Consider the following 26,933-nt stretch of genomic DNA (forward strand, 5'->3'; position numbering starts at 1 on the left):
TTACAACATTCAAACATTGCAAAAGATTTAATAGGTTTTAAAAACTACAGAACTAAATGGATTGGGATCTTATAGGGACCTGAGCAATACAGGCTATGACAAGATTTGTGCAAAATCGCATGGGAATTCCAGAAAAGCCTATCTTGAGGTTGGGAGGCTTCTATCTGCCCAGGTAAACTAATAATGGAGATGGGTTGACCTAATTAAGAGGCCATTAAATGGACTTAAACTTTGATTACTGAAGCTTAGGTCACTAATATGTATCCAGAAGAATAGGACCCCCAGTAACGACCACTTTAAAATTCTCTTTATGAATTTGATAAGTCTGAAAGACAAAAATTTACCACTACTCACTTTTTAATATTGCTGAGTCAAATTTATATCTACCCTCCCACCAGTCTTTTGTTTCTATGGGCACTAGTTTTATAAACAATTCCACTATGTGGCCATTTGTCAAATACCATTAGAAGCGACTTATAAATAATATTGACTACTTTATCCTCATCAACCCTCTAAGTTACTTCACTAAATCAGTGTGAAGTCAAAATCAGAGATGGATAAGTGATCAATGCCAATATAAAGGATGCTTTGAGGATTATTACCAGACTAGTGTGGCATTTTAGAAATAAAATGAACAAATTGGCCTTCTCTCTTACATTGTCTGTGTTCTGATGATGTTACTCTCTTCCAACAATAAGGAAAACATTTTCTATTTTTTCATGGTGTGGTGGGGGTAGTGGGGAGGATACCATTTTCTCAGTTAACTAAATGGCTAACATGGGTTTGATTCCTGTTTTGACTAAGGTAGACTTGAGATCTAATTCCTTCACTGACTCCTGAGAGTGGAAAGCAATAGCAAGCCAACATCCACAAAATCTGTTCAGAGAAATGGCCCTGGATATTGCATCAGCAGACAATAAGCTAGGAGACTGCCTTGAAGCAGAGCATACAAGAAATGGAATTATCTCATGAAATGTAGGAATCTATTATCCATCCCCAAGTATTGTTAAGGTGGTGGTGAGTAGCCTCCTTGAGCAAAATTGCAATGAGGACTTGATTGTCAAATTTCCCATAGATCACTTTGTAATTGGTCAGGTCTAGTCTGATTAAGGACTGGATGTGGCTTCCCAATGAGAGGGCTGGCAGCTCTGAAGCAATGCTAGCTGGAGAGGATGGTGCTGCAGAGACAGTTAGAGGATCTGAAGCCTCAGATGGATAAACTAAATGAAAAATGTGATGGTCAAAAGCAGAAAATCGTACAAACCCAAATGGAAGAATCCTCCCATTTGGGCCATGAGGGCGAGCTTTCCTGTTCATTCTTTCTCTGTCAACCCTGCAGCATCTAGCTCTGCATGGCCCCCTCAAACTGGTGCAGCGAGGCCACATTAATGAACTGCAGTGGAGAACTGGCCAACTGTCTGGAACAAGTTGGCTGCCAGACTTAATTACCCTTAATTGGACCTCAATTATAAAAGTTGTCTGCCCACAACATGGGATTGACTGCTGATCCATTCCTGGATGCACCGCTTCCCTGTATCTGGTAGAGTGCTGTGGGAAATATGTTAGTGAGTGCAGATCAATATAGAAATATGTGGTGGAGGTTGTTGCTGTTTTGCATAAGCTGAAACTAAATACATTCAAGCTGATGCAAAAACACGCAAATGTTTCAGCTGAATGTTTTATTGAAACTTATTTTCAAAACATGATCATATCAGTACACAGATCTTGTGACAAACAGGGGACATTAATGTGTGCTGAAAATCTAAAACAAAAAACTTCATTTGCTAGAGCAATGACATAATACTCTGGTGTAGTTGGAAGAAATGAGACAAAAAACTTCGATTAAACTGACATCCTGAATGTTACACTTTATTATAATTTTATATGATCATGGATTCAATAATCATGAAGCACTACAGGAGAGCATTCAGATCTTATGTATGAGCACCATGAAAGAGTTATAAATTACTTCTACACACCCACTCTTTCTTGAAACTTTTCTTGTTTATATTCAATTTCTCTTTGAATCTTACAACTGAATCTACTTCCAACACCCTTTCAGGCTTTGCATTCCAGATCACAGTAAAACACTACTTTAAGAAAGCTCATTGGTTCTATTTTCTCAGTTCCTTTGCCAATTGTCTGAAATCTGTGTTCTCTGTTTATTGAGCTCCCTTTGCTAATAGAAAATTTCATCCGCCTACACCTCACTTTAACCATGCCAGTTACGTTTCCTCATTAGTCATAGGCTCCAAGAAAATCAATCTCGGTTTCTTCTTAACAGAAGTGAAGGAGTCTCTTATCCCTAGTTATCATGCTGTAACCTCTCTGTACTGCTCTCCAAGGCATTGACATCCTTTCTTGTGTATGGTACTTAGAATGGGACAAAATTCTCCAGCAGAGGCCTCATTAGTTACAGTGTAAAGATTTCATCTCATATTTCATTTTGATTTTGTGCCCTATCCTTCTACTTGCAAAGTCCAGGATATGTATCCTTTTAAAACATCTTTAGTTAACATGTCTTGCCCCTGTTGTGGATGTGAGCAACAGATCCTTCTGTTCCTGTAATGAATGTATAGATTTTGTATATAGTTCTAGAATAATGACATATTATGTTCAGATTACTGCAGCTTTATTTAATTTTGATTTTTGCTGATGTGACATTATATATTCTCTCATTAAGATCATTAAAAATCACTTTGTTTTCATATCCTTGTTCTATTTTCATAGACGTAAACGTCAAACAAGTATCAAACACACTTCTGGCATGTTAATTTGTTCCAATTGAATTTGCTGCATGCAAACTTTAATTAAAGGAAAATTATTTTTTTTTGGAGAGCAACACTGTTCAGTACAGGAAAAAGAAGCTGATTTGAACTTGCCTAAACTCATTTCATGTGGGATCTTTCCTAACATTTCAGCAATAGTGGAGCTTTCATTCCACCATTTGCAGTGTATCTGAATTCCAGACTCAGACTAATTGCAAACAAATATTGTGTTGGAGAAGACTGTGAAAGAAACAATTCCTCACTTCATTGGATGAACTTCCAAATGAGTGTAGAGCCAGGGAAAATATGCTGACAGGGGCTGTTTTTGCTTGTCCTATTTATTTAAATGTTGCTTGAATGCATATTGCCAGTCTGACTGGAAGCACTTTATCCACTTCAAGAGAAAGCACAGAAATCCTTGGGCAAGGGGTGAGAAAGTTGGCAAACTGTGCATATAGTATGTTAATTACATTGTTAAGAGAAAGAATAGCCCATGTTTATTTAAGTACTGAGAACACTTATCAAGGGAGATTGTTGTCCTTTTAAGAAGTGCTTCTTGGGTTAATTCAATTTTATCGGCTTTCAAAGAGTACAAAAGAAGACAGCTGAAGCACTGAGTTTCTAGTAACAGATAAATATATACAATGTTGCAATCTAAAATTAAACTGCTCACCAATCAAAATATTTTCATCGTTTGGTTTCATGCTTCACCATCTAACTAGATAGATGAAAGATAGGTTCTTTTCCAGTTATATCTTTTTATTCTTAAACTATTCAAAATAGTATCTGATTGTGGTGACAGTTGAAGCTTTTCACTGTATTTTACTGTATTATTCACCATAAAATACACATGACAATAAATCATTTAATTCAATGCAAGCTAGGGATTCAATTAACATCATGGAGTTCTGCCCATTTGTACTCTGTTGTGTGTTCAACTGATGAATGTTTATTAGGTTTACAGAAAAACTGGACCCAAATATACATCAGTGCAAGAGTGAGGACTGCAGATGCTGGAAATCAGAGTCTAGATTAGAGTGCTGCTGGAAAAGCACAGCAGGTCAGGCAGCATCCGAGGAGCAGCAAAATCGACGTTTCGGGTAAAGGCCCTTCATCAGGAATGAACTTGGCTTCAAATATACATCATACAAGTGATGATTTGTTGACGAATGTTTGTACCTTTTCATCTTTCGGTACTCTCTCCCAGCCCTGCCGGATTCTGGTGATCATTTTGTCCACACAAGGTGTTATGAGAATCAGCTTCAGAACCAGCACAGTGCATGGAATCACCATGCCCAACATGTATGCTTGTGGAAGTCCCCATCTGTACCGCTTTGATTGCAGAAACCTGTCCCAGCCGTACACTGCAGCGTGTGCTGTGCACAGCAGGAGTGTTACATAGCCTAGCTTGGACTGTAAGGCAAAGGATAAATAATTTAATCACTAAAATTCAAATATGCAAAATTTTATTTGAAATTACTAATAATGCTTCCAACTGATATATCATGTCACAAATGTAACTTTAATTATTCAACTATATCAACATGTCTGCAATGATAAAATTATGCACTTTTGATACACAATGTGAACACATTATTCTGTTGTGTTTTTATCTTTAATTGCAAGAGTTGATATAAATGTTTAAGATGTAGTCATTTAAAATGAATCTGGTATTATCGACAATTTGTAATGTGTGTCCACAACAGAAAAACATTTTGTGGCACTGTGGGTAGTGGTCAGTCTCTGAGCCAGAAGCTTTAGGTTTATGTCCAAGTCCAGGGCTTGATGACAATGGAGTATCAGTCTGCAAACCATTCCAACACATACCAATAGCAGGTAATAAAAATGAGAGAGATTCCTGGTCAGCCATGTAATGTGGAGAAATTTGGAGCCTCTACCATCATTGTCCATAGCAACAAGCTACAACATGAATATAAAAATGTTATGCCATGCAGCAGGTTGCCCCATTTGTCTGAACAGCCAGAGTGCGCCAGTTTAGCACTGAAAGCATGATGTTCGAGTCTAGCTGTGGCTGAGGTAATCTCAGAAGCTGCCTCTTTACTTTCATCGCGAAATTGTGGAGGCAGAGCAGTGGGTATACTCTATCCAAATATATTGTTGCCATGCAGTGTCTGTAGTAATAACATATTTCACATAAGTGATGATTTGTTGATGTATGCTGATCCTTTTTGATCCTCTGGTACTCTCTCCCAGCCCTGCTATTGGGTTGTGTGTTGGAAGGGTTTCCAGGCTGATACTACATGGTCATCAAGCCCTGGAATGGGACATACGCCCAAAGCTTCTGGCTCAGAGACAGGCCACGATCCACAGTGTCACAAAATCACAAAACCTTTTTCTGCTGTTGACATATGTCACAAAATGCCATTTATACCAGATTCATGTGATCATTTTGTCCACACAAGGTGTTATGAGAATCAGCTTCAGATCCAGCACAGTGCATGGAATCACCATGCCCAACATGTATGCTTGTGGAAGTCCCCATCTGTACCGCTTTGATTGCAGAAACATGTCCCAGCCGTACACTGCAGCGTGTGCAGTGCACAGCAGGAGTGTTACCTATAATGCAATCTGATTTAAGTGATTAATTCAACATATGCATACGCTAAGTGGTACCTGCACAAAGCGGAACTCTCTCCAGTTGACATTATTGCTGACTGATGGAAGAGAAGTGATGCCCAGCAAAATGTAGAGAGCAAACCCCAGTATTCCTAATGCAAAATACAGGTCAAGGCGCCACGACAGTACTTTGCTCATCTGCATAGTTTTATTTTTCTTTGACTGCAAGAAAGAAGAGAAAAATCTAAATAATGGTGAACAAACAATGGAAGAGGAATAACCTTTGAACTACGGAAGTTCAGCTCCTTAAAGCCTGAATTCAATTCAATAATGACTGACCCTGTACTTCAACAGAACCTATCTGACTTATCTCCATAACCCTTATCCAACAAAAATCCATTAATCTCAGTCTTGAAAGTTGCATTTGTCTGAACATCAACAGTCATTTGGGGAAGGTACTTCAGATTCTTACAATTCTATATGCGAAAACGTTCGTGAAATTTGTCTTAGAATTTTTAGCGGTTGGACTAATTGAATATTGCTCAAAATTATATTTCTCAATTGGAATGGGTTTAGCATGTAGAATTGCAGTGACATCATTTTGAGATGCATTCCCATACATTATTCTTAATGGCAATGATTTCACTGCAAAATACAAAAAAGCACATTAGACTTGACTTAATGCAACTCATCACAGTAGAAACATGGCATCTGTAAGCAATTAATCGGGAAGGAGTTCCATTTCAGTATCCTGGTGATGACAAAACTTTCCCAATTCCGTGGAAGAGGCTGACCCAGGCTTCCCAAGCACCACTGGTGTGATGTCAGTTCGGCTCACCAATGAGGCTATTAATGAGGTAAAAACAATGACTGCAGATGCTGGAAACCAGATTCTGGATTAGTGGTGCTGGAAGAGCACAGCAGTTCAGGCAGCATCCAAGGAGCAGCGAAATTGACGTTTTGGGCAAAAGCCCTTCATCAGGAATTGCCCGAAACGTCGATTTTGCTGCTCCTTGGATGCTGCCTGAACTGCTGTGCCCTTCCAGCACCACTAATCCAGAATGAGGCTATTAATGCTCATTAGCCCAGAGCGATCCCACTGAGCTCACCACAAGTGGCTCAGGGATTAAATGAAACTTGTGAGGTACAGCAAACACTCTCATTTACCTCTGGACTCCAGTCAGTTCCTGGTAGTCAGACACTGTATTTGAGTGAGGGGTCTTGCATTGGGCAGGTGGTTTAGCTGCTGAAAGCCACCTATTGAGATGCTGTTGAAAGCTACCCTCTGCCCTTGTCTCTGAACACCACTTTCCATGAACCCACACTAATTCACGTCATCCCGTGTTGATCTTGGAAATCTGCATTACCTCAGCTGGAAGTGACTGGCTTGTTGGTCAGGTGACCACCTTTGGTGGGCTGGAACTCCACCACGAGTGACCTCAACCCCACCTATATTCACTTATATACTCAGGGGGTACTTGTTCCTATAGGACCTCCCCCATGGAACTGATGTTTTCTCCAACCAACGGATGAGACCCACCCCATCCCATTAACAGACACTGAATTACATTAAGTGTCTTATAATGTTGACCTCAAATACTGACATCACTTGGCATATAATTATTAAGCTATAGGTCATTTCTTTGCCTCAAAATTTTGCAAAAGCAGAACAAATTGTTTTAATATATGGTGAAAGCAGGAAATTGGGGATGAGAAGCATATCAGTTAAGATCAAATGGTGAAGCAGACTTGATGGGCTGAATGGCAGAATTCTGCTTCTATATTTTATGAACTTATAAACTTAATAGTAGTAATATTAGTAATTACTATTAGTAGCTCTTAATTAATATTCTTAGATTCTTAATCAAGGGCAATGGGAAAAACACAGGAAAGTGGAATGTGAGGAATGTCGGATCAATCACAATCCTATTGAATGATGGAGCACGCTTGAGGGGCCGAATGGTCTACTCTTGTTCCTATTTCTTATGATCTGATATTCATTGCCACAATACACCAGGACATTCCTGTGATTACCTTCACATATAAAATAAAAGACAGGGTCAGGCCATTGAGACAGATCTAAGCTGCAATTTATGCTTGTCATCTATGTTTGCCCTCTCTCAATCACCCATGGAATTCCAGGCGAGAAGCAAAAACAACCATTGCCAAGAAAAGCTGCTGCTGATTTAGGAAAGCAAAATTTAGGGAAATTTCAGATGTTCCTTTCTGACTGCTTGTGGGAATTAAACCGGTTGCAGAATGTTGTGAATGGGAAACACATTGCTAGTTCTCAGCTCCCTCCCATATGTAGCAATGCACACTGAGGAAATTATTTGGTGTATTGTCTGGCTCCTTTTCAAATGTACACAGCGAGTCCACACTCCCTGTACAATCCAACAATTTGTTCTTTCAGCTCTTTCAAACGTAAATAGTCGTCTCTGTAAATAGCTTCACAGCTATTTTGGCTTTATGCTTACAAAATATATATTCGTATCAAAATAAAAAAGACTGTATGCTGGCAAAGTGAAATACAAGCAGAGAATTCTGGTAAAACTTGGCGGGTCTGGCAGCATCGTGATGAGAGAAAGAATTAACATTTCAAGTCCAGTATGACTCCTCTTCATGATGTTCTTTACTCAGTGAGTCGTGAGTTCATGGAATGCCCAGCCAGTAACAGTGGTGGACTCTCCCTCGTTATGGGCATTTAAACGGGCATTGGATAGGCATATGGAGGATAGTGGGCTAGTGTAGGTTAGGTGGGCTTGGATCGGCGCAACATCGAGGGCCGAAGGACCTGTACTGCGCTGTATTTTTCTATGTTCTATATTCTATCATGACTCTGCTCTTGTTAACTTAGCTACTTCTTCAAATAGACTGTGCAAGAGCACTGAATCTAATTTTTTCATTATTTCAGTGAGTCATTGGACTGAATTTTCCCAAAAATCATAAAGTACAAAAAGTTTCATGGAGGATTTCTCATCATGACATGTGACGTAAATAAGATTCATTGTTAAGTTGCTGTGCTGCTCCCCATTTGGCATCACTGTGAGTGAATTCCTAACCTGACCAGGTTCCTAAACCTGTTCCATGACTCATTCCTTCTCTTGTCTTCTGCAGACACCAGTGGCATCCACAGAGTCTTCACCATCGTGAGGGCAGCCGTTCCAGATAACACCTTCTCCCTTTCCCCTGAGGAAGATGCTACAGATCCGTCAGAGGAAGCACAGGCAAGACTGTCTTCCTCACTCTCCACAACGTGTCCTGCCACTTCAGTGAGTCTGTGAGCTAGATTAGAGTCAGGAATGTGTTCTGGTGAGCATATCACTGCCACATTTCTGCAGCTGGCTGAAGAGCAACCCTGTCCTCATCCCAGGGTGCTGACACTTGGAGAACTGCCATAGAGACCATGCATGCGCCAGGTCAGAGAAGATCCCAAAGTTCTGGTCATTAATAACCTTGTCGAAAATGTCACAAATTGATACAGGAGCAACAGCAAAATGTGCTCAGCACTAAAGGCAAGACTACAGGGAGAAGGAGGGTCCTTAGCCTCAATCCAGACGTCTCTTCATCACTGGACAGGATGATGCCGATTGAAATATAGCAGGAGGAGGAACAACATATAAGCACACTATAATTCTCCACTCAATGCACAGCAGAGGTGTCAGGCTCCTCCAATTTCACTCTGCCTGCAATACTCAATCCTATAGAAGTTCCAGGTGAGGAGGGTAAACATCCTCTGGCCAGAATGCTGTCAGCACAGCTGGGCTCTCTTGCAACAATGCCCTTGTGGACATCCACCCAAGGCTGCAATGCCAGCAGGCTCCACCATGGAGTAGGATCCCTCCAGTCCAGCTGCTGACCTCAGGTCTGGATATAGTGAGAGGCTTAAAACAAAGAAAACCATATGATTGGCACATTTGTAGAAGGGGTGAAGCTGCGTTGTAAACTTTGTAAACTGTGTTCACTTTCATTATCAAATGTTGGAGCTAATGTCATTTTAGCTGTAACTACAAGAATGAAGCCATCCTGAGCACCACATGATGTTCTAACCGTGCTTAAGGTTAGCTATTCCTTCTCTAGGGCTAAAGGGATGAAAGTTTATGTGGAGAAAGAAGGTACTCAGTTGGTCATAATGAATGGCGGAGCATGCTCAAAGGGCTGAATGGCCTACTCCTGTCCTTTTTCAACATTTCTATACTGCACATATTTCTCAGATAACTGGACAGCTTGTTTGTGATGCAGTGTCACCAACAGCATAAGGTCAATTCCCACACCTGCTGAAGTCACCATGAAGGATTCTCCTTCTCAGGCTGTCCCCTTGCCTAAGGCATGGTGACCTCAGGGGAAACCACCATAAATCTTTCTCTCTAATGAGAGAGCAGATCAATGGCAACTTTACTTTTATACAAAAGCAAAAGCGGTTCTGAGGAAGGGTCACCGGAACTGAAACGTTAATTCTATTTCTCTCCACAGATGCTGCCTGACCTGCTGAAACTTTCCAGCAAATCTGTTTTTTGTTTTAAATTTCCAGCATCTGCAGTTCTTCTGTTTTGTTTTTACTTTTATACCAGCTTAAAACTTTGTCATAATTGATTGAGGAAGCATCTGACATTGTGAAGGCTTCCATCAGTTTGTAACTTTAACTTTTATCAAACAATAAAAAATCCAAAGAAAGCAATCAACTGGTAAGTTACCTTTGAGGCTATGATTAAAGATGCATGAAAATATTTAGAATCAGTGAAAAGTAAATTCATGCAACTCAGTTCTGTTGATAACATTTGACAAACAAGTCCTGCCTTGGTTATTCTGGCTGACTATGTACATATTGTAGAATGGAGAAAGGGCTGTTTGTTTGAATGTACAACCTCATTCCCCTACTCAGTGCAACACCTCGGGTCTCACAGATCCTCATCCTCCAATACATGCCCTTGTTGCATCCTCCAGCTGTCTGGAACAAAGCATCCAAGTATCAAGCAGTAACCTCTGTCTGTAAATGACTGCAATAAACCATGAGACCTATGGTAGAGAATACCAGGAGTTCCCACCCTCTGAGTGAAACATTTTCCCATATTTCAGCTCACAAAGACCTATCGTTTATTCTGAAAAATGTGACTCCATGTTCTGTACCCATCTCTGGGTAAGCATAGCTTCTGCATCCAATCTGTCAGACATTTAAGTAGCTTCAAAGATATGCCTCTCATTCTTCTAAATTCCAAAGAATTTAGGCTCAGTTGAAATAATGTCTCCTCCTCAGACAAAGTGACCATCCCAGGAATCAGTCTGATGACCTTACTGCTTAGTTTTTCTCTGAGCCAATTGGAACCAGGGTGCTAATGACCATTGATGTTTCCTTCTCTCCCACAGTGTCACCTCCCTTACTATGCTCCACCATCTTCAAACCTTATTGATGCTGTTTTAACCAACCTGTTCAGAGATATTTTCATATGCCGCTGGAACAGGTGGGACTTGAATCTGGGCCTCCTCACTTAAGACTGATGTCTTGATGCTGGGACTTCACAACTGACTTACCATTGTCCATGTCTTTCAGTGATTGGGAAGATTTCACCCAAAGAAACCTTGTAAACTTTTATATTGCTGTAGAGCATCGAACTGTAAGTCCATAAACCATTGTGGTAAATGGGGGCTTTTAAATGAGATACATTTCAGTGAGTCTTCTCTGAACCTTTCCTAGCAACTCTGTATCACCTATGATATCACGGGATTGAAACTCAACACCATTCTAAATTAAGGCTAGCTAAGATATTATATAAAACAGTGCAATATATTTTGGATTTAAATTTGATTATGCTTGCGATTTGTCTGAACATTCAAACTGTGATATTTGTTAAAAAAATTCATTAAATATCAGTGTACAGATGGATAAAATTATTACCTCTTCAATCAAAGAGGTTATCCAGTGCCATCTAACTGAGTATCGAATTGGGAGGACGAATGTATAGAGTACATGAAGGAAGGCACAGGCAAGTGCCACAAGCCCAAGCTGCTTTCGACACAACATCCATCGGTCGAGCCAGTCAGGGAATCGCTTGTACTTTGTCCCTCTGCGGAGCTGAATGAAGGCAGCAATGACACCCGGCAGATAAACCAAGCTCAGCAGGATTAGGGAGACATTTGGGAAGATACGGTTAGGAACAGAAATTGCAAGTTTATAGGAATAATCATTATTTTCTTTTGCATAAGGATAAATTATATCAATCACCACACAGTATATGAAGAAGAATACTGTGAGGCCCGCTGTGATACGAAATGGCAGTCTCCACATTGGAAAAAGCTGGAGTGGGTAGTTCTCGATTTCTTCAGCTGCCAGCAGGGATCCCTGGTCTAAAGGAATGAGGCCTATGCTCCTGGCAATATCCATCACCAACTGTTTTGATTGATTGTCATCCCCACAAACAAAAACCTGGAACATAGATTGATCATTTTTATTACTGGTACAGAAATTGATGTTATTACTTAATAAACTCAACACAAGTTAATTGATTTTTAAAATATAAAATGCAACATGTCAATCAGGATAAAAAGTGTTTAAGGCCATCACTGCTAACATTACTTTATTCATTTAATCTTTATACATAATGAATTTTCTAAGGTACACTAAAGTGGGTGATACACCAAATATGTGTTTGTGGAAGTAATACCTTAGCACGGATGGAGGATTGGTGATCGATATGACCTTCCCTGAACTGAAAGATCACAAGATGTGAAAAGATGCAAATAAGCCAAAACTGTCAAATGTGAATAGCCAACAAAACATATGGAGGACAACTACACATAGAATCTCTACATTGTGGAAACAGGCCCTTCAGCCCAACAAGTCCACACTGACCCTTCAAAGTGTAACCCACCCAGACCCATTCCCCCTACGCTATTAACTAATGCATTTAACCCACATATCCCTAAACATGATGGGCAATTTAGCACAGCCAATTCACCTAACCACCTAAACTGCACATCTTTGGACTGTGGGAGGAAACGGGACCACACAGACATGGGGAGAATATGCAAACTCCACAAAGATAGTTGCCCAAGGCTGGAATTGAACCAAGGTCCTGGCTCTGTGAGCCACCGTGCCACCATGGTATATGTGGATATGATAGAAATAGTATTGAAGAAGTGGGAGCCAGCTCAACACTGGTTTTTGAGAAGCCTGGAGGTAAGGTAATTACAAGTACCTGTAATGGTGCAAGATCAGGGTTGTTGCCTATATAATTAAGAGGCTGGAAGAGACAATTTTGTAAGCAATGATATGGAAAGAGCCTTCACACATACATCAATCCAGGAGGCAGCCACAATTATGGGGTAAGTTGTACTGTTTTCTATTATGGAAACAATATTTTGTCCATCTAGTCATCACTAGCCCGGCCAGAAAATAAACCAACAATAAAAGTGTTGTTAGATACTGGAAGACACAGCGTGATGACAACAGGAGATGGATTTGTAATATTGTAATATGAATCATCACAGAAATGTTTTATTGCAGTTGAGACCAAAAGGACAGAGACAGGTCATCTCTGTCTATATCACTCATCTCCTGCTCTTTGGATGCTGCCTGGCCTGCTGCGCTTTTCCAGCAACACATTTTCAGCTCTGTCTATATTCAGGCCGACAATCAACACCAGTAACAACTCGCCATTCATGAGTTTGCATATTACCGTTAGACTGTGGAGAGTTTTAATAATGCAGTAATTTTATAAGTTGCAGTCAATTTGTAGAGTGGTTTAAACTGTGGTAATTTGTTTAAGTTTGAGGCTTAGGGTTTTGTGTTGTGGTTTCTGCAAAGTCTGACCTTATGTATTTTGTCATTGTAATGTTTGAAGTGTAAGGAAAATGGGAACAGAAACCCTTACATTGGTTTGTGGACAGAAAACAGAGAATAGGGACAATTGGGGAATTTTCAGGATAGTAGGATATTACTCCTGGAGTGTTGCAAGGTTCAGTGCTGGGGTACTATCTACTATAATCTATCATAATGATTCAAATGAAGGGACCAAGTGTAATGCAGAGAAATTTGCTGATGCTGCAAAATAAGCTACAAAGAACTTATTAAAGCATCTTCGAAAAAATATTAACAGATTAAGTTGGCTAAAATTTAGCAAATGTGAGTATTCACTGTGGTGGGAAAAGTGGAAATGTCAAATATTTTTAAATGGTGAGAAACCATTACTTTTCACTAAAGCAAATATGAGGGATACAAGAAATCTAAAATACAAACAGAAAATGTTGAACCACTCAGCAGGGAAAGAAGTACAGCCCATATTTCAAGTCAATGATCTTTCCTCGAAACTAGGGATGTGACACATCATTCCCAAGGTTAGAGACAGGGAAAGGATTGGTGGGCAGTAGGAAAGAAGAAAAAAGATACTGCTCATTTAATTTCCCGCATTTCTAATTTAACCCTTCCCCTCTCTCACAGATTGTCTTCCCCTTTTTCCTCAAACTGTACCAGTCTCCACATGAACAGAATTCCTCCACCTTTAGTGTGATAAACATAGAAAATAGTAGCAGGAATCAGCCACTCAGTCCTTCCAGTCTGCTCCATCATTCAATATGATCATGGCTGATCATCCTACTTAAAATCGTATTCCTGCTTTCTCGCCTGACTCATTGATCTCACGACCCCTAAAAACTATATTTAACTCCACCTTGAAAACATTCAATGTTTTGGCCTCAACCATTTTCTGTGGCAGAGAATTCCACTGGTTCACCACTCTCTGGGCAAATTTATTCCTGATCTCAGTCCTAAGTAGCCTACTCTGTGTCCTTAGACTGTGCTCCCTGATTATGGACTTCAGTCATAAAGATCAACATTCTTGCTTTTATCCAGGTGGAATTTTGGAAATCTCCACAAGATTCCCCCTCATTCATCTAAACCCCAGCGAATATGCATCTAGTCAATCCAGTTTCTCTTCATATGCCATTCTTGCCATTCCAGGAATCCATCCGGTAAACTAATGATGAAGCTACCCAAAACATTTTCCCCTTTCCTTTCAGAATTCCAAAAAGATTGTTTCATCCGTGATTCCTTAGTCCAGTCTTTAGGCGTCTCCAGCATCACCTTCACATTGCAAAGTACTGACCCATGCAACTTAAAAGGACTAGGTTATGCCAAGCCATGCCCCTTCCCACCTCCTTTTGCCCTTTCCTCTCTATGTCACTTCACCTAGTATCCACAATGAGCAAATTCGGGAACCATGCTGACATACAATGAAGCAATGTCATCATGCATGGCATCGCTGCTAAAAGCTACAATCCCATTGATGATAAAAATTCAATTCATTGAAATTACATCAACTAATCTCTTATGAAAACAAACATTTCATTAAGTGCTTCATCTCCTATAAATCAAACATTTCAACTTGATAGTGTGAATGTGCAGATGGATCTTGGAGTTCATGTACATAGATCCTTGAAAATTGCCACCCAGGTGGATAGTGCTGTTAAGAAGGCATACGGTGTGTTAGGCTTCATTCGTAGTGGGATTGAGTTCCGGAACTGCAATATCATGCTGCAACTACACAAAACACTGTTGCAGCCACACTTGGAATATTGTGTACAGTTCTGGTCCCCATATTTCGGGAAGGATGTGGATACAGTGCAGAGGAGATTTACCAGGATGTTGCCTGGTCTGGAGGGAAGGCCTTATGAGGAAAGGCTGAGAGACTTGAACCTGTTCTCATTGGCAAGAGGAAGGCTAAGAGGGGATTTGATAGAAACATACAAGATAATCAGAGGATTAGATAGAGTAGACAGTGAAAGTCTTTTTCCTAGGATGATGACATCAGCTTGTACGAGGAGGTATAACTACAAATTGAGGGGTGATAGATTCAAGACAGATGACAGAGGCAGGTTCTTTACACAGAGTGTGGTCAGGGCATGGAATGCCCTACCTGCCAATGTAGTCAACTCAGCCACACTAGGGAAATTTAGACAATCCTACGATAAGCACATGGATGATTTTGGGATAGTGTAGGGGGACGAGCTGAGAATAGTTCACAGGTCGGCGCAACATCGAGGGCCAAAGGGTCTGTTCTGCACTGTGTTGTTCTATGTTCTATGTTCTATAATGAATACAAGAGTAAAATCTGTCTGATTCTATTCCCACATCCACAAAACTTGGAAGATGTCATGTGCAAGGTCAGGAGTTCTGATTTTTATACTATGATTTTGAAGACTTCCCTTGTGATGAAAACTTGAGGTGAGGTGTTTGTCATTATTCCTCGTGATTTGGATTACAAGAGTAAGGAGCTCTTGCTGCAATTGTATGGGCCTTTGATGTGATCACATCTGGAGTACTGTGTACTTTTCTGGTAGTCCGACCTAAAGGAGAATATAATTTCCTGTAGTGTGACGAAAGTGAACCAGATTGATTCCTGTAATGAAGGAGTTGCCCTGTCAACAGCGATTGAACACAAATTCTCTGGAGATTAGAAAGCTGAAAGGGGCTCTCATTGTAATATTTGGGTTCTAAGAGCACTTGACAAGGTCGATGCTGACAGACTGTTTCCTTTGTCTTATACAGGAGATAAAGGGCTGGCAATTTATAACTGTGATCAGAGGAAATGTCTTAATTTTATTGAAACTCTGTCATTAAGTATATTCAATGCAGCGATCAATGTACTTTAGGATTCAAAGGGAAGCAAGTGACAGGGATATTGAAGCTGGAAGTTAAAGATCACCATGATCTTATTGAATGGCCAGGCAGATGCAAGAAGCTACATAGTCAATTCCTGCTCTTACATTCAGATCTTACCTGACTGCTGGCATCTAAGTTACCCGACTGCAGAGCCCAGGCTGAAACTGTGTTGAATCCCTTCACCACTTTGGCTTTGGGAACCAACTGGGATAGATATTGTGCATTGGATTCAGGATATTGATTCATTTTGAGGTTGTTGCTCACATCGACCAGCACCTTCCCATCTAGCTGGTCAGACAGGGCTGAAATGAAATCATAGTTTTCCCTGTGAACTGCCAGGAAAATGATCTTGGATGTATTCAGGGCCTCCACATGACTAAACACTTGTGCTCCACTTGGAAGTAGGGTAGAGCTCCTTGGGTCTCGGCTACCATAGACCACCGGGTAGCCTGACTTGAGCAGCCTCATGCCAAAGGATCTTCCAAAATCCCCAGTGCCAAAAATACAGATCGTATCCCGTTTATTGGCATTTTCATCACCTCCAGTCATTACTAATGAATTTTCCATCTGTAAAAAGAAACACATTAAAGAAGATGTTATCTTTATTGATTAATCTAAAAACATAATGTGGCAATATTATAGAAAATTCAAGCTAGTGACTTGTACTTCAAACCAGGCCAAGCCTAACGTATTTCTCGTTATGTTATGGCATGTGTTGCCCATCTCTCTCTACTGTGTTTCTCTGTTTCCCTCTTTTCATGCCTCAGTTAGATATAGGAGTTTATCAAAAGTAATAAAATAGACCAAGTTGGATGAATTAAATCAGCATATTAATTAATAATAGGTTTCTGATGTAATAAGGACCTATATTGCATAAACTGATTTTGAATTGTCTCAATGATACTTCTCCAAGATGCAGATTGTAAGGGATAAATTCAACCCCAATGATTCAACAGAAACACGACAGGCATGTTGTTAAACTCATGTGCCCAATATGCCACAGAGGGTCTGCTGTAATCCCACAGGGCTCAGTTTAAACCAATGCCATTGAACACTGTGCCTTTACTCTGGTCTTCACACAGAAAACGTAGGTCTCCTGCCTCAGGCACCTCCCTCTTCTGATTGTAAGACCCACCTGAATCCCTTCCCAATAAATGGCCATTCCTGGTCTCATTCCCTTGAATTCCAACCTTCCCAGCTGTTGCTTCTTGCTCATTTGGATTTGGGGCTTAGGACTGGGCCTATGTGGATGAAACCTGGAATCTTAGTAGGCCTCCCAATGCTGAATTAAGACCTTTTTCCAGTCATGTTCATCCTCCCAGAAGACAGGAGAGGAATAAGCCAAACAAGGAAAAAGTGGGAGGGGGGCACAGTGTAAATAAAATAGCTTGCAGTGCCAAAGGCCCATCACTTCAGACCCATTGAGGTACTTTGGAACCATGGTCACTATTAATAGGTAGGGAATTACATCAGTGAATGTATGCAGGGTAAGCCCACAAAGTATAATGATCAGATAATTGGTTTATTGGTTGAGGGAGAAATCTTTGCCAGAATGCTCACAGAGTGACTTTTTTGTTGAATAATTGTAAGCATGTAGTAGGGAAGATCATTTATCCTTGCACAGCAAGATGGGGGAGGGGAGGAACTGGGCTGTGGTCGGAGGGATGCCCTGGGAAGCTTTGAATATATTGAGAAAATATCATCAGGACCATCATCCCATGATTCAATGCCACAGACATTTCGATGTTAGTAACACAACAGCAAGAGTGATAAGTAGCGTTTTGCTATCCTTATTTCACAGCATTACATTGTGTAACGGCACTCCCTGGCTTTTCACCCCAACATGCTGATAATTCCTTTTGCAGCATCTGCATAGGAATGCTACCACTTGCACACACCCCTCCAAGTCCTGTAACATTCTGACTTGGAACTGTATCACCTGCTTCAGTAAATGGTCAAAATCCTGGAACCCACTTCCGATCAGCACTGCTGGTCTTCCAGCTAATCAACTGGAGCCCTTCAAGATGTAGGTTACACCTCCATTCTGAATGGCAGTTAGGAATGAGCTGTAAATGTTGGCCCAGCCAATGGCACCCAAATCCTGTGAAAGAGTAAAGAAGGAATTGTGCTTCTCCTTCTCTCACAAGTGGTCATTTCAATAAATCCTCTCATCACTGTAATCACGTACTTGCCTGTTGCTGCCGTTCACACAACAGTTACAAGCTGCATTCTGCCTTTACCTGGTATCAACTGCAAAATATTTCATCCCTATGATATAGTTTCTGTTTCAGACTAGAGCCACTTCATTGGACAGAAACACTTTTCCATCCTGTTCAATAGTTGTTGCTGCTCATTCTCACAAAGCACACTATAGGAATTGACTTCACACATTTGTACAACATTACATAACAGCCACTCACTTATGGGCAGCACGGTGGCACAGTGGTTAGCACTGCTGTCTCACAGCGCTTGAGACCCGGGTTCAATTCCCGCCTCAGGAGACTGACTGTGTGGAGTTTGCACGTTCTCCCTGTGTCTGCGTGGGTTTCCTCCGGGTGCTCCGGTTTCCTCCCACCAGTCCAAAGATGTGCGGGTCAGGTGAATTGGCCACGCTAAATTGCCCGTAGTGTTAGTTGAAGGGATAAATGTGGGGGAATGGGTCTGGGTGGGTTGCGCTTCGGCGGGTCGGTGTGGACTTGTTGGGCCTGTTTCCACACTGTAGGTAATCTAATCTAAAAAAAAAGGACACCAGAGGGTATAGTGGCCAGCTGTCTTCCATGCCCTTGCCCAGAAAACAGGAAGACCTTTAACATTATTGAAGCAGACAACTACAAGAGTTTTAGCAAAGGCAAAGCTGGAGGTCATGCTCAGGGAGAATCTGTCTAACTATTTGCTCCTTTTATAATTTCTGAAGAAATTACACATTCAGACATTGTGACAATATTTCTGAACTATGTGGGCCCTATTGCTCTTTATTTTAACTCAATTCCGCTGATGACTCAACCCTTGCAGAAAAGAATTTAGATGAATTTGAGTGGACAATACTCCAGATCAAATAATCATTTCAGCCTTCCCAGACATCAGCATAGAAAACAGGCAGCTGGTTGATATGGAGTTAGAAAGGTGTGAACCCTGGCAACTTACCTTCAAATCACCATATCATAAACTGAATCTCTACAGTAATCAACAACCTAAGTTAATGTTCTAGTACTGAGGTTAGAGCCTATTGAAAAGAAGATACTGGCAGAGCATTTAGAAATGCATGATACAAATCAATCAGAATTATCATAGCTTCATGAAGGAGAAATCAGGCCTGACAAGTTTATTTATAGTATTTGAGAAGGCAACAAACTGGATAGCTAAAGGACAACCAGTATATGTAATATATTTGGATTTTTAGTAGGCAATTGATAAGGTGACACACATTAGGCTACTTAATAAGAGAATAACCGTGGTGTTAGTGGTAGTACATTAGCATGGATAGTGGATCGGTCAACCAATAGAAAACACCAAGAGTTGTGTTAAGGCCTGCATTTTCTGGAAGGCAATCTGTAATTGTTGGTGTGCCACAGAGCTCAGTGCTGGCTACAATTATTTACAACGTGTATGAATGACTGGCATTGGGAAATGAATGTACTGTAGCCAAGTTTGCAGATGACACAAAAATGAGTGGAAAGGCAAGTGGTGAGGATGATACAAAGAAAATTTCGCATTTTGACAAGAAGAATAGAGGAGATGAATATTATTTAAATGGAGAAGGACTGCAGAAAGCTACTGAACAAAGGGATTTGGGAGTTTTTGTCTATGAATCGCAAAAAGTTTGCATCTAAGTTCAATGGGTCTTTGGAAAGTCAAATGGAATACATTGGTGACCCGGAATTTGAATGCCCGATTGCTCGAGCAACTTGGAATCCGAACAATTATTTCGAGAAAATTTTGCCCTAAAATCTGAACACATTTTCAGAATCTGAACACCACGTACCGTTTAGGTCGCACATTATTTGTTCAGTTCGTCCCGGGAAGTAGTCGTGAAAGCATCTCTCCTGTATCCATCATTAGTTTACTTTGTATTTTCACCTTGATTTGTGCTGTTTTGTTTTAAATTATCACCCTTGCATTCACGATGGCACCCAAGAAGAGCAGTGAAGCAAATAAGTACATTCACCATTAGCACTCCTCACTAAGGTAAATGAAGTTATTTTCATGTTAGTACATTTATTTCTTGCATTTATTATTATTACTTGATATTTCAGTCATTTACTCATCTTATTTTACCTTAACCATGTGTATTTGTCGTTAAAAGTGTCTTGAAAAATTTTTTTTTGGGTCCAGAAACAGATTAATTCACTTTCCATTATTTCTTATGGGGAAAATAGTTTCAGAAACTGAACTTTTCGCAATCTGAACAGCCTCGTGGAACAAATTGAATTTGGATTCCAAGGCACGACTTTATTTATTTCTAAGGGAGGTTTCGTTAAAAGTATAGAAGACTATAAGACCACAAGAAATAGGAGTGGAGTGGAAGTAAGGCCATTCGGCCCATCAAGTCCACTCCACCATTCAACATGGCTAATGGGCATTTCAACTCCACTTACCCGCACTCTCCCCGTATCCCTTAATTCCTTGTGAGTTTAAGAATTTATCAGTCTCTGTCTTGAAGACATTTAATGACCAGGTCAATGAATTTCACAGGCCCACCACTCTGGCTGAACAGTGTCTCTTCATTTCCATTCTAAATTGACTCCCTCTAATTCTAAGGCTGTGACCACGGGTCCTAGTATCCCCGCCTGACAGAAACAATTTCCCAGTGTCCACCCATTCTAAGCCATGCATTATCTTATAAGTTTCTATTAGACCTCACCTCAATCTCCTAAACGCTAATGAATACAATCCCAGGATCCTTAGCCATTCATCACATGTTAGGCCTACCATTCCAGGGATCATCCGTGTGAATCTCCGCTGGAAACGTTAGACAGATTCTCCCTGAGCATGACCTCCAGCTTTGCCTTTGCTAAAACTCTTGTAGTTGTCTGCTTCAATAACGTTAAAGGTCTTCCTGTTTTCTGGGCAAGGGCATGGAAGACAGTTGACCACTATACCCTCTGGTGTCCTCTTTCCCTGTGAGTGGCTGTTATGTAATGTTGTACAAATGTGTGAAGTCAATTCCTATAGTGTGCTTTGTGAGAATGAGCAGAAACAACTATTGAACAGGATGCAAAAGTGTTTCTGTCCAATAAAGTGGCTCCAGTCTGAAACAGAAACTATATCATAGGGATGAAATACTTTGCAGTATGTCCTTCCTGAGGTGTGGGGCCCAAAACTGGACACAGCATTCTAAGTGGGGCCTAACCAGAACTTTATGAAGTCTCAGTAGCACATCACTACTTTTACATTCCAACCCTCTCGAGATAAATGACAATATTACATTTGCTTTCTTAACCTGCAAGTCAACCTTTAGAGAATCCTGTACTCACACTCCGAGATCCCTTTGTACTTTGGTATTATGAAATTTCTCACTGTTTAGAAAATAGTCCATGTCTGTGTTCTTTTTTCCAAAGTACAAGACCTCACATTTGCTTACATTGCATTTCATCAGCCATTTCTTGGACCACTCCCTTAAACTGTCTAAATCAGTCTCGAGCCTCCTTACCTCTCAGTATTGTCTAACTTCATATCATCGGCGAACTTCGCCAGGATGCCCCAGCCCCTTCGTCCAGATCATTAATACATAAAGTGAACAGCTGTGGTCCCAACACTGAACCCTGCAGGACACCACTTGTCACTAGCTGCCATTCTGAAAAAGAACCTTTTATTCCAACCTCTGTCAGACAGCCAATCTTCAATCCATGCCAGTAGCTCACCTTGAACATCACGGGCCCTCACCTTACTCGGCAGCATCCTGGGAGGCACCGTATCAAAAGCCTTTTGGAAGACTAAGTAGATAACATCCACTGGGTTTCCCTGGTCTAAACTACTTGTCGCCTCTTCAAAGAATTCTAACAGGTTTGTCCGGCATGACCTCCCCTTACTAAATCCATGCTGATTTGTTCTAATCCGACCCTACACTTCCAAGAATTTAGAAATCTTATCCTTAATGATGGATTTTAGAATTTTACCTACAACCAAGGTTAGGCTAATCAGCCTATAATTTTCCACCTTTTGTCTTGACCCTTTCTTGAACAAGGGGGTTACAATAGCGATTTTCCAATCGCCTGGGACTTTCCCAGACTCCAGTGATTTTTGAAAGATTACAATCAATGCCTCCATTATTTCTTCAGCCACCTCCCTCAGAACTCTAGGATATAGATCAATTTTTAGACCTTTTAGCTTTCCAAGTACTTTCTCTTTTGTAATGGCTACCATACTCAACTCTGCACCTCAACTCTCTCATTTGTTGGGATATTACTCACGTCTTCCACTGTGAAGACTGACACAAAGTGTTTATTAAGTTCTTCAGATATTTCCTTATCTCCCATCACTAGCCTTCCTGCATCAGTTTGGAGTGGCCCAATCTTTATTTTTGCCTCTCATTTGTTTCTTATGTATTGAAAGAAACTTTTACTATCATTTCTAATATTACTGGCTAGCTTACCTTCATATTTGATCCTCTCCTTTCTTATTTCTCTCTTTGTTATCCTCTGTTTGTTTTGTAGTCTTCCTAATCTTCTGATTTCCCCATGCTCTTAGCCACTTTATAGGCTCTCTCCTTTTCCATGATACACTTCCTGACTTCCTTTGTCAGCCATGGCTGTCTAATCCCCTAGCCTCCTCCACCCAATTCCCCACCCCCCCTCGCCCAGCCATCACCACACCCCAACAACCCCACCACCCCAGGTAGTCTTTCTTTTCTTTGGATTTAACCTCTGTACTGTGTCCTCAATTACACCCAGAAACTCCTGGCATTGTTACTCTGCTGACTTTCCCACTAGGCTCTGCTTCCAGTCGATTTTCGTCAGTTCCTCGCTCACGCCCCTGTAATTACCTTTATTTAACTGTAACACCATTATATCCGAGTTTGTCTTCTCTCTTTCAGTCTGCAGACTGAACTCTACCATATTATGATCGCTGCCTCTCTTACTTTAAGGTCTTTTATAAAGTCTGTCTCGTTACATAGCACTAAGTCCAGAATAGCCTGCACCCTTGTGGGCTCCATCACAAGCTGTACCAAAAAGCCATCCTGTAAGCATTCCATGAATTCCATTTCTTTGGATCCACCGGCAACATTATTCACCCAGTCCATTTGCATATTGAAGTCCCCCATGATCACCGTGACCTTGCCTTTCTGACATGCCTGATCTAATTCCTGGTACATCTTGCGTCCCTGCTCCTGACCACTTCTGGGAAGTCTGTGCATAATTTCCATTCTGGGTTTTTCACCTTTGTGGTTCCTCAACTCCACCCACACAGACTCCACATCATCTGACCCTATGTCATTCAGTGCCATAAATTTAATTTCATTCTTAACTAACAAGGCAACCCCTCTTCCTCTGCCCACCTCCCTGTTTTTTCAATAAGTTGTAAATCCTTGGATGTTTAACTGCTAGTCCTGAACCCCCTACAACCATGTCTTTATGATGCCCACCACATCATAATCGTTTGCGATGATTTGTGCTGTTAATTCATCTACTTTGTTACGAATACTACATGCATTCAGGTAAAGCACCTTAATGTTAATTTTCTTATCTTCATGGTTTCCATCACCAAAAGTAATTTGTGCTAAATTATCCTTCCTTTTTGCTTCATTCCTAGTCTGCCTTGAACTTAAACCCTGCACACATGCTCACCTGCTGCTTATCTTTCTACTTTTGCTTTCCCTTCCCCCCGACTCACAAAAATCCTAGTGTCCACCCTATTTATCCTTTTTGCCAGAACACTGGTTCCAGCTCGGTTCAGGTGGAGACCATTCCATCGGTACAGATCGCCCCAGTTCCAAAACTGGTGCCAATGTCCCATGAAGTGGAATCCCTCTTTCCCACACCAATCTCTTAGTCATGTGTTTACTTCCCTAATTTTCTTATCCCTATGCCAATTGGCATGTGGCTCGGGCTGTAATCCAAAGATTATGATCCTTGAAGGTCTGTTCTTCAGTTTCTTTCGTAGTGCTTGATAATCCCCAAACAGGTCCTCCTGCCTAGCCTTGCCTGTGTTGTTTGTGCCAATGTGGATCACAACAACTGGATCTTCTCCCTCCCGCTCCAATACTCTTTCAAGCCGGTCAGAGATGTCCTGCACCCTGGCACCCAGGCAACATACTGTGCAGGACTCCCGATCTGGCTCACAAAAGGATACTATCTGTCCCCCTAATTATGGAATCCCCTACAACAACTACTTGTTGTTTTCCTCCCCCCGCTTGTATGGCCTTCTCCACCAAGGTCAGCTGGCTCAACCTGTCCACAAGCCTTTCCCTCACCCATACAGGGAGCAAAAATCTCATACTTGTTGGACAAGGTTGAGAGTTAAGGCTCCTCCACTCCTGAACTCAGCATCCTCTACCTGCCTCACTTACAGTCACATTCAGTTGTTCCTGATAACTAACTGAATTTAAATTATTTAATCTACCAGGTATGACTGCCTCCTGAAACAAAGCGTCGAGGTAACTCTCCCCCTCTCAGATGTGCCGCAGTGTTTGAAGCTCAGATTCCAGATCATCAATTCTGATTTGGAGTTGTTCCAGCAACCAACACTTTCTGCAGATATTGTCCCTGCCGTTCACAATGGGATCAGCCATCTCACATACAATACAGGTACAGCACATCACCCGTCCAGCCATCTCTGCTTGTTTAATTAATTCATACAAGGCACTAGTCAAACCAAGTTGGAAAACTGCAAACAGTTTTGGGCCTGTGATCTAAAGCAAGCTATATTGCTATTGGAGACAGTCCAGAGAAGGTTCACTCGGCTAATACTCCCAGGTGTGGAGGGGTTGTCTTTTGAGAAAAGGGCGAGTAGATTGGGCTGGTACATATTGGAATGTAGAGGATTGAGAGGTGACTTCATTAAAGCATATAAGAATTTTAGGGGACTTGACAGGATAGGTGCAGAAAGGTTGTTTTCCATTTTAGCAGAGACTGGCGGCATGGTAGCTCACTGATTAGCACTGCTACCGCACAGCACCAGGGTCCCAGGTTCAATTCCAGCCTCAGGTGACTGTCTGTGTGGAGTTTGCACATTCTCCCTGTGTCTGCATGGATTTCCTCCCACAGTCCAAAGATGTGCAGGTTAGGTGAATTGGCCATGTTAAATTGTCCATAGTGCTCGGTGCATTAGTCAGAGGGGGGGAGGGTTGGTGTGGACTTGTTGGGCTGAAGGGTCTGTTTCCACACCGTAGGGAATCTAATCTCAGGGTAAGGAATCAAATATTTAAGGCACAGATGAGGAATTTCTTTGCTCAGAGTGTTATGATCCAATGGAATTCTTGACCACGGAGGGCTGTTGAGACTGAATCATTAAGTTTATTCAAGGCTGAGATACATTGATTTTTAATCAGTATGTGAATCAAGGGTTATGGAAAAAGTCAGAAAAGTGGAGTTGGGGATCATCAAATCATCAGCTATCTCATTGAATGGTGAATTAAACTAAATAGTGTGAATGGTCCATATTTGCTCCTACGTTTTATGGTCAATGGCCTTATGGACAGGTTGCAAAGTATTGGGGGATTATCTTTGGATAAGGCATTAAATCAATTCCTTATGAGAATGACGCATCCATGGCACTATTTGAAGAAGAGTTCCATTTGAAACTCAATCCCAAAATAACATCAAAAGCAGACTTTCTGGTCATTTATTTAATTGCTGTCATTGAGACAGTATTGCTTTTTTTGCTCCAGGTGCTTGAAGCATTTCCTACATTTAACTGCGATGCAAAAAACGTGGGGTCTAAATTGCTTAGCATGATCCTAAGGTTGTAAATGGAAGTTTTTTTTCTCATGCATGATGAATTTAAGGATTAAAGCGTGTACAAACAGCGGGAAGGACCAGTGGAGTTGCTATGAGGGCAATAGGAGTGACTTCCACATCAGACAGTGCATATCATTGTACTGAGTTTTTTTTTCTGATTGCTTTGAAGAGGACTAAGCAGAAATGAGCTAATGAAGAAATTCTTAAAAGAAACACTGGCAGGTAAAGTCCAGAGCTAGATTCCAGTGACCTGAGCAGATGCAGATAATGTCCCTGAAATACCAATTCTGAAACACTGTTCCAGTTATTTATCACCAGCTGCTAGTAAACCCTCCATCATGTGCTGTTTCAGGTGAAAGTATTACTGACTTTTTATGAAGTACCAATTAATCAGGCTCGTACCTGATTCAGGCAGTAACTCAGCCAACCTCAGAAGATTCCCATCCAAAAGATTATTGATAAAAATTCAGTAGTTCACAAGCACCTGTGATTTCTGCAGTCTCACTGTCCTGGTCCCACCCGTTGAAGACATTTATTACTGGCCCCACTGTCTTTGCTCACACAATAAGCATATCTGCTTGAACAAAATATCAAAAGACCACTAAAAATATTTTAAAGTATAACCTAATATTACTAAACATGGGAATGAAGAGGTTAAGAGAAAAAATGGATTAAACTATTGAAACACTGAGCAATTCACACATCTTGCATTTCATGATTTTCTGACAATATATTTGGATCTTTTAACTACTGTACACAAAGCAGCTTTCTAAATTGTTGAAAAAATAGATTTTCTTTTCCAACAGAAGTTATCTAACTCACCACAATCTGTAATCTTTTGTACCAAGATTGCCACACAGTTGACTAGGAACTCACATTTGCTGGTTTGTTTGGTCGTCTGTACTAGCTGAACAATCTTGGAGGTGTTTCAATGCTTTCTGCCTTTAAATAGTTCGCTTTATGATTCTCGGTTGCCCACTGCTTTCCTTCCTTACTCTCTGTCTGTCAGCATAAGGCATTACTAATCATATTCAAATT

At 40.9% G+C, this 26,933-nt stretch overlaps 1 protein-coding gene across 2 annotated transcripts; it reads right to left on the bottom strand.

The window, feature by feature from the left end:
• Positions 1–1,860: 1,860 nt before the first annotated feature.
• steap4 (STEAP family member 4) lies at positions 1,861–26,890 on the bottom strand. 2 transcript variants are annotated; one of them, XM_060825543.1, is made up of 5 exons: positions 26,772–26,890; positions 16,117–16,566; positions 11,239–11,766; positions 5,403–5,567; positions 1,861–4,181 (listed from the first exon to the last, which is right to left on the bottom strand). In XM_060825543.1, exons 2-5 carry the CDS (start codon positions 16,564–16,566, stop codon positions 3,912–3,914), a joined length of 1,413 nt encoding a protein of 470 aa, XP_060681526.1. In that variant the 5' UTR covers positions 26,772–26,890; the 3' UTR covers positions 1,861–3,911. The 2 variants fall into 2 exon arrangements, with proteins under 2 accessions (XP_060681526.1, XP_060681525.1); XM_060825542.1 differs by having other exon boundaries at positions 26,718–26,890.
• Positions 26,891–26,933: the final 43 nt, after the last annotated feature.

The sequence above is a fragment of the Hemiscyllium ocellatum genome, chromosome 5, assembly GCF_020745735.1.
Source record: "Hemiscyllium ocellatum isolate sHemOce1 chromosome 5, sHemOce1.pat.X.cur, whole genome shotgun sequence".
Classification (NCBI taxonomy): Eukaryota; Metazoa; Chordata; class Chondrichthyes; order Orectolobiformes; family Hemiscylliidae; genus Hemiscyllium; species Hemiscyllium ocellatum.

Bases quoted from the DNA above. Each gene is read 5' to 3' on its own strand.
- steap4 (XM_060825543.1), bottom strand. From the start codon at position 16,566: ATGGAAAATTCATTAGTAATGACTGGAGGTGATGAAAATGCCAATAAA. The intron at 5,568-11,238 runs GTAATAATTTTA...TCTTTCTTGCAG, and splicing joins TAACCTCTTTGATTGAAGAG to TCAAAGAAAAATAAAACTAT. The intron at 4,182-5,402 runs GTACCACTTAGC...TTTGCCTTACAG, and splicing joins GAGAGTTCCGCTTTGTGCAG to TCCAAGCTAGGCTATGTAAC.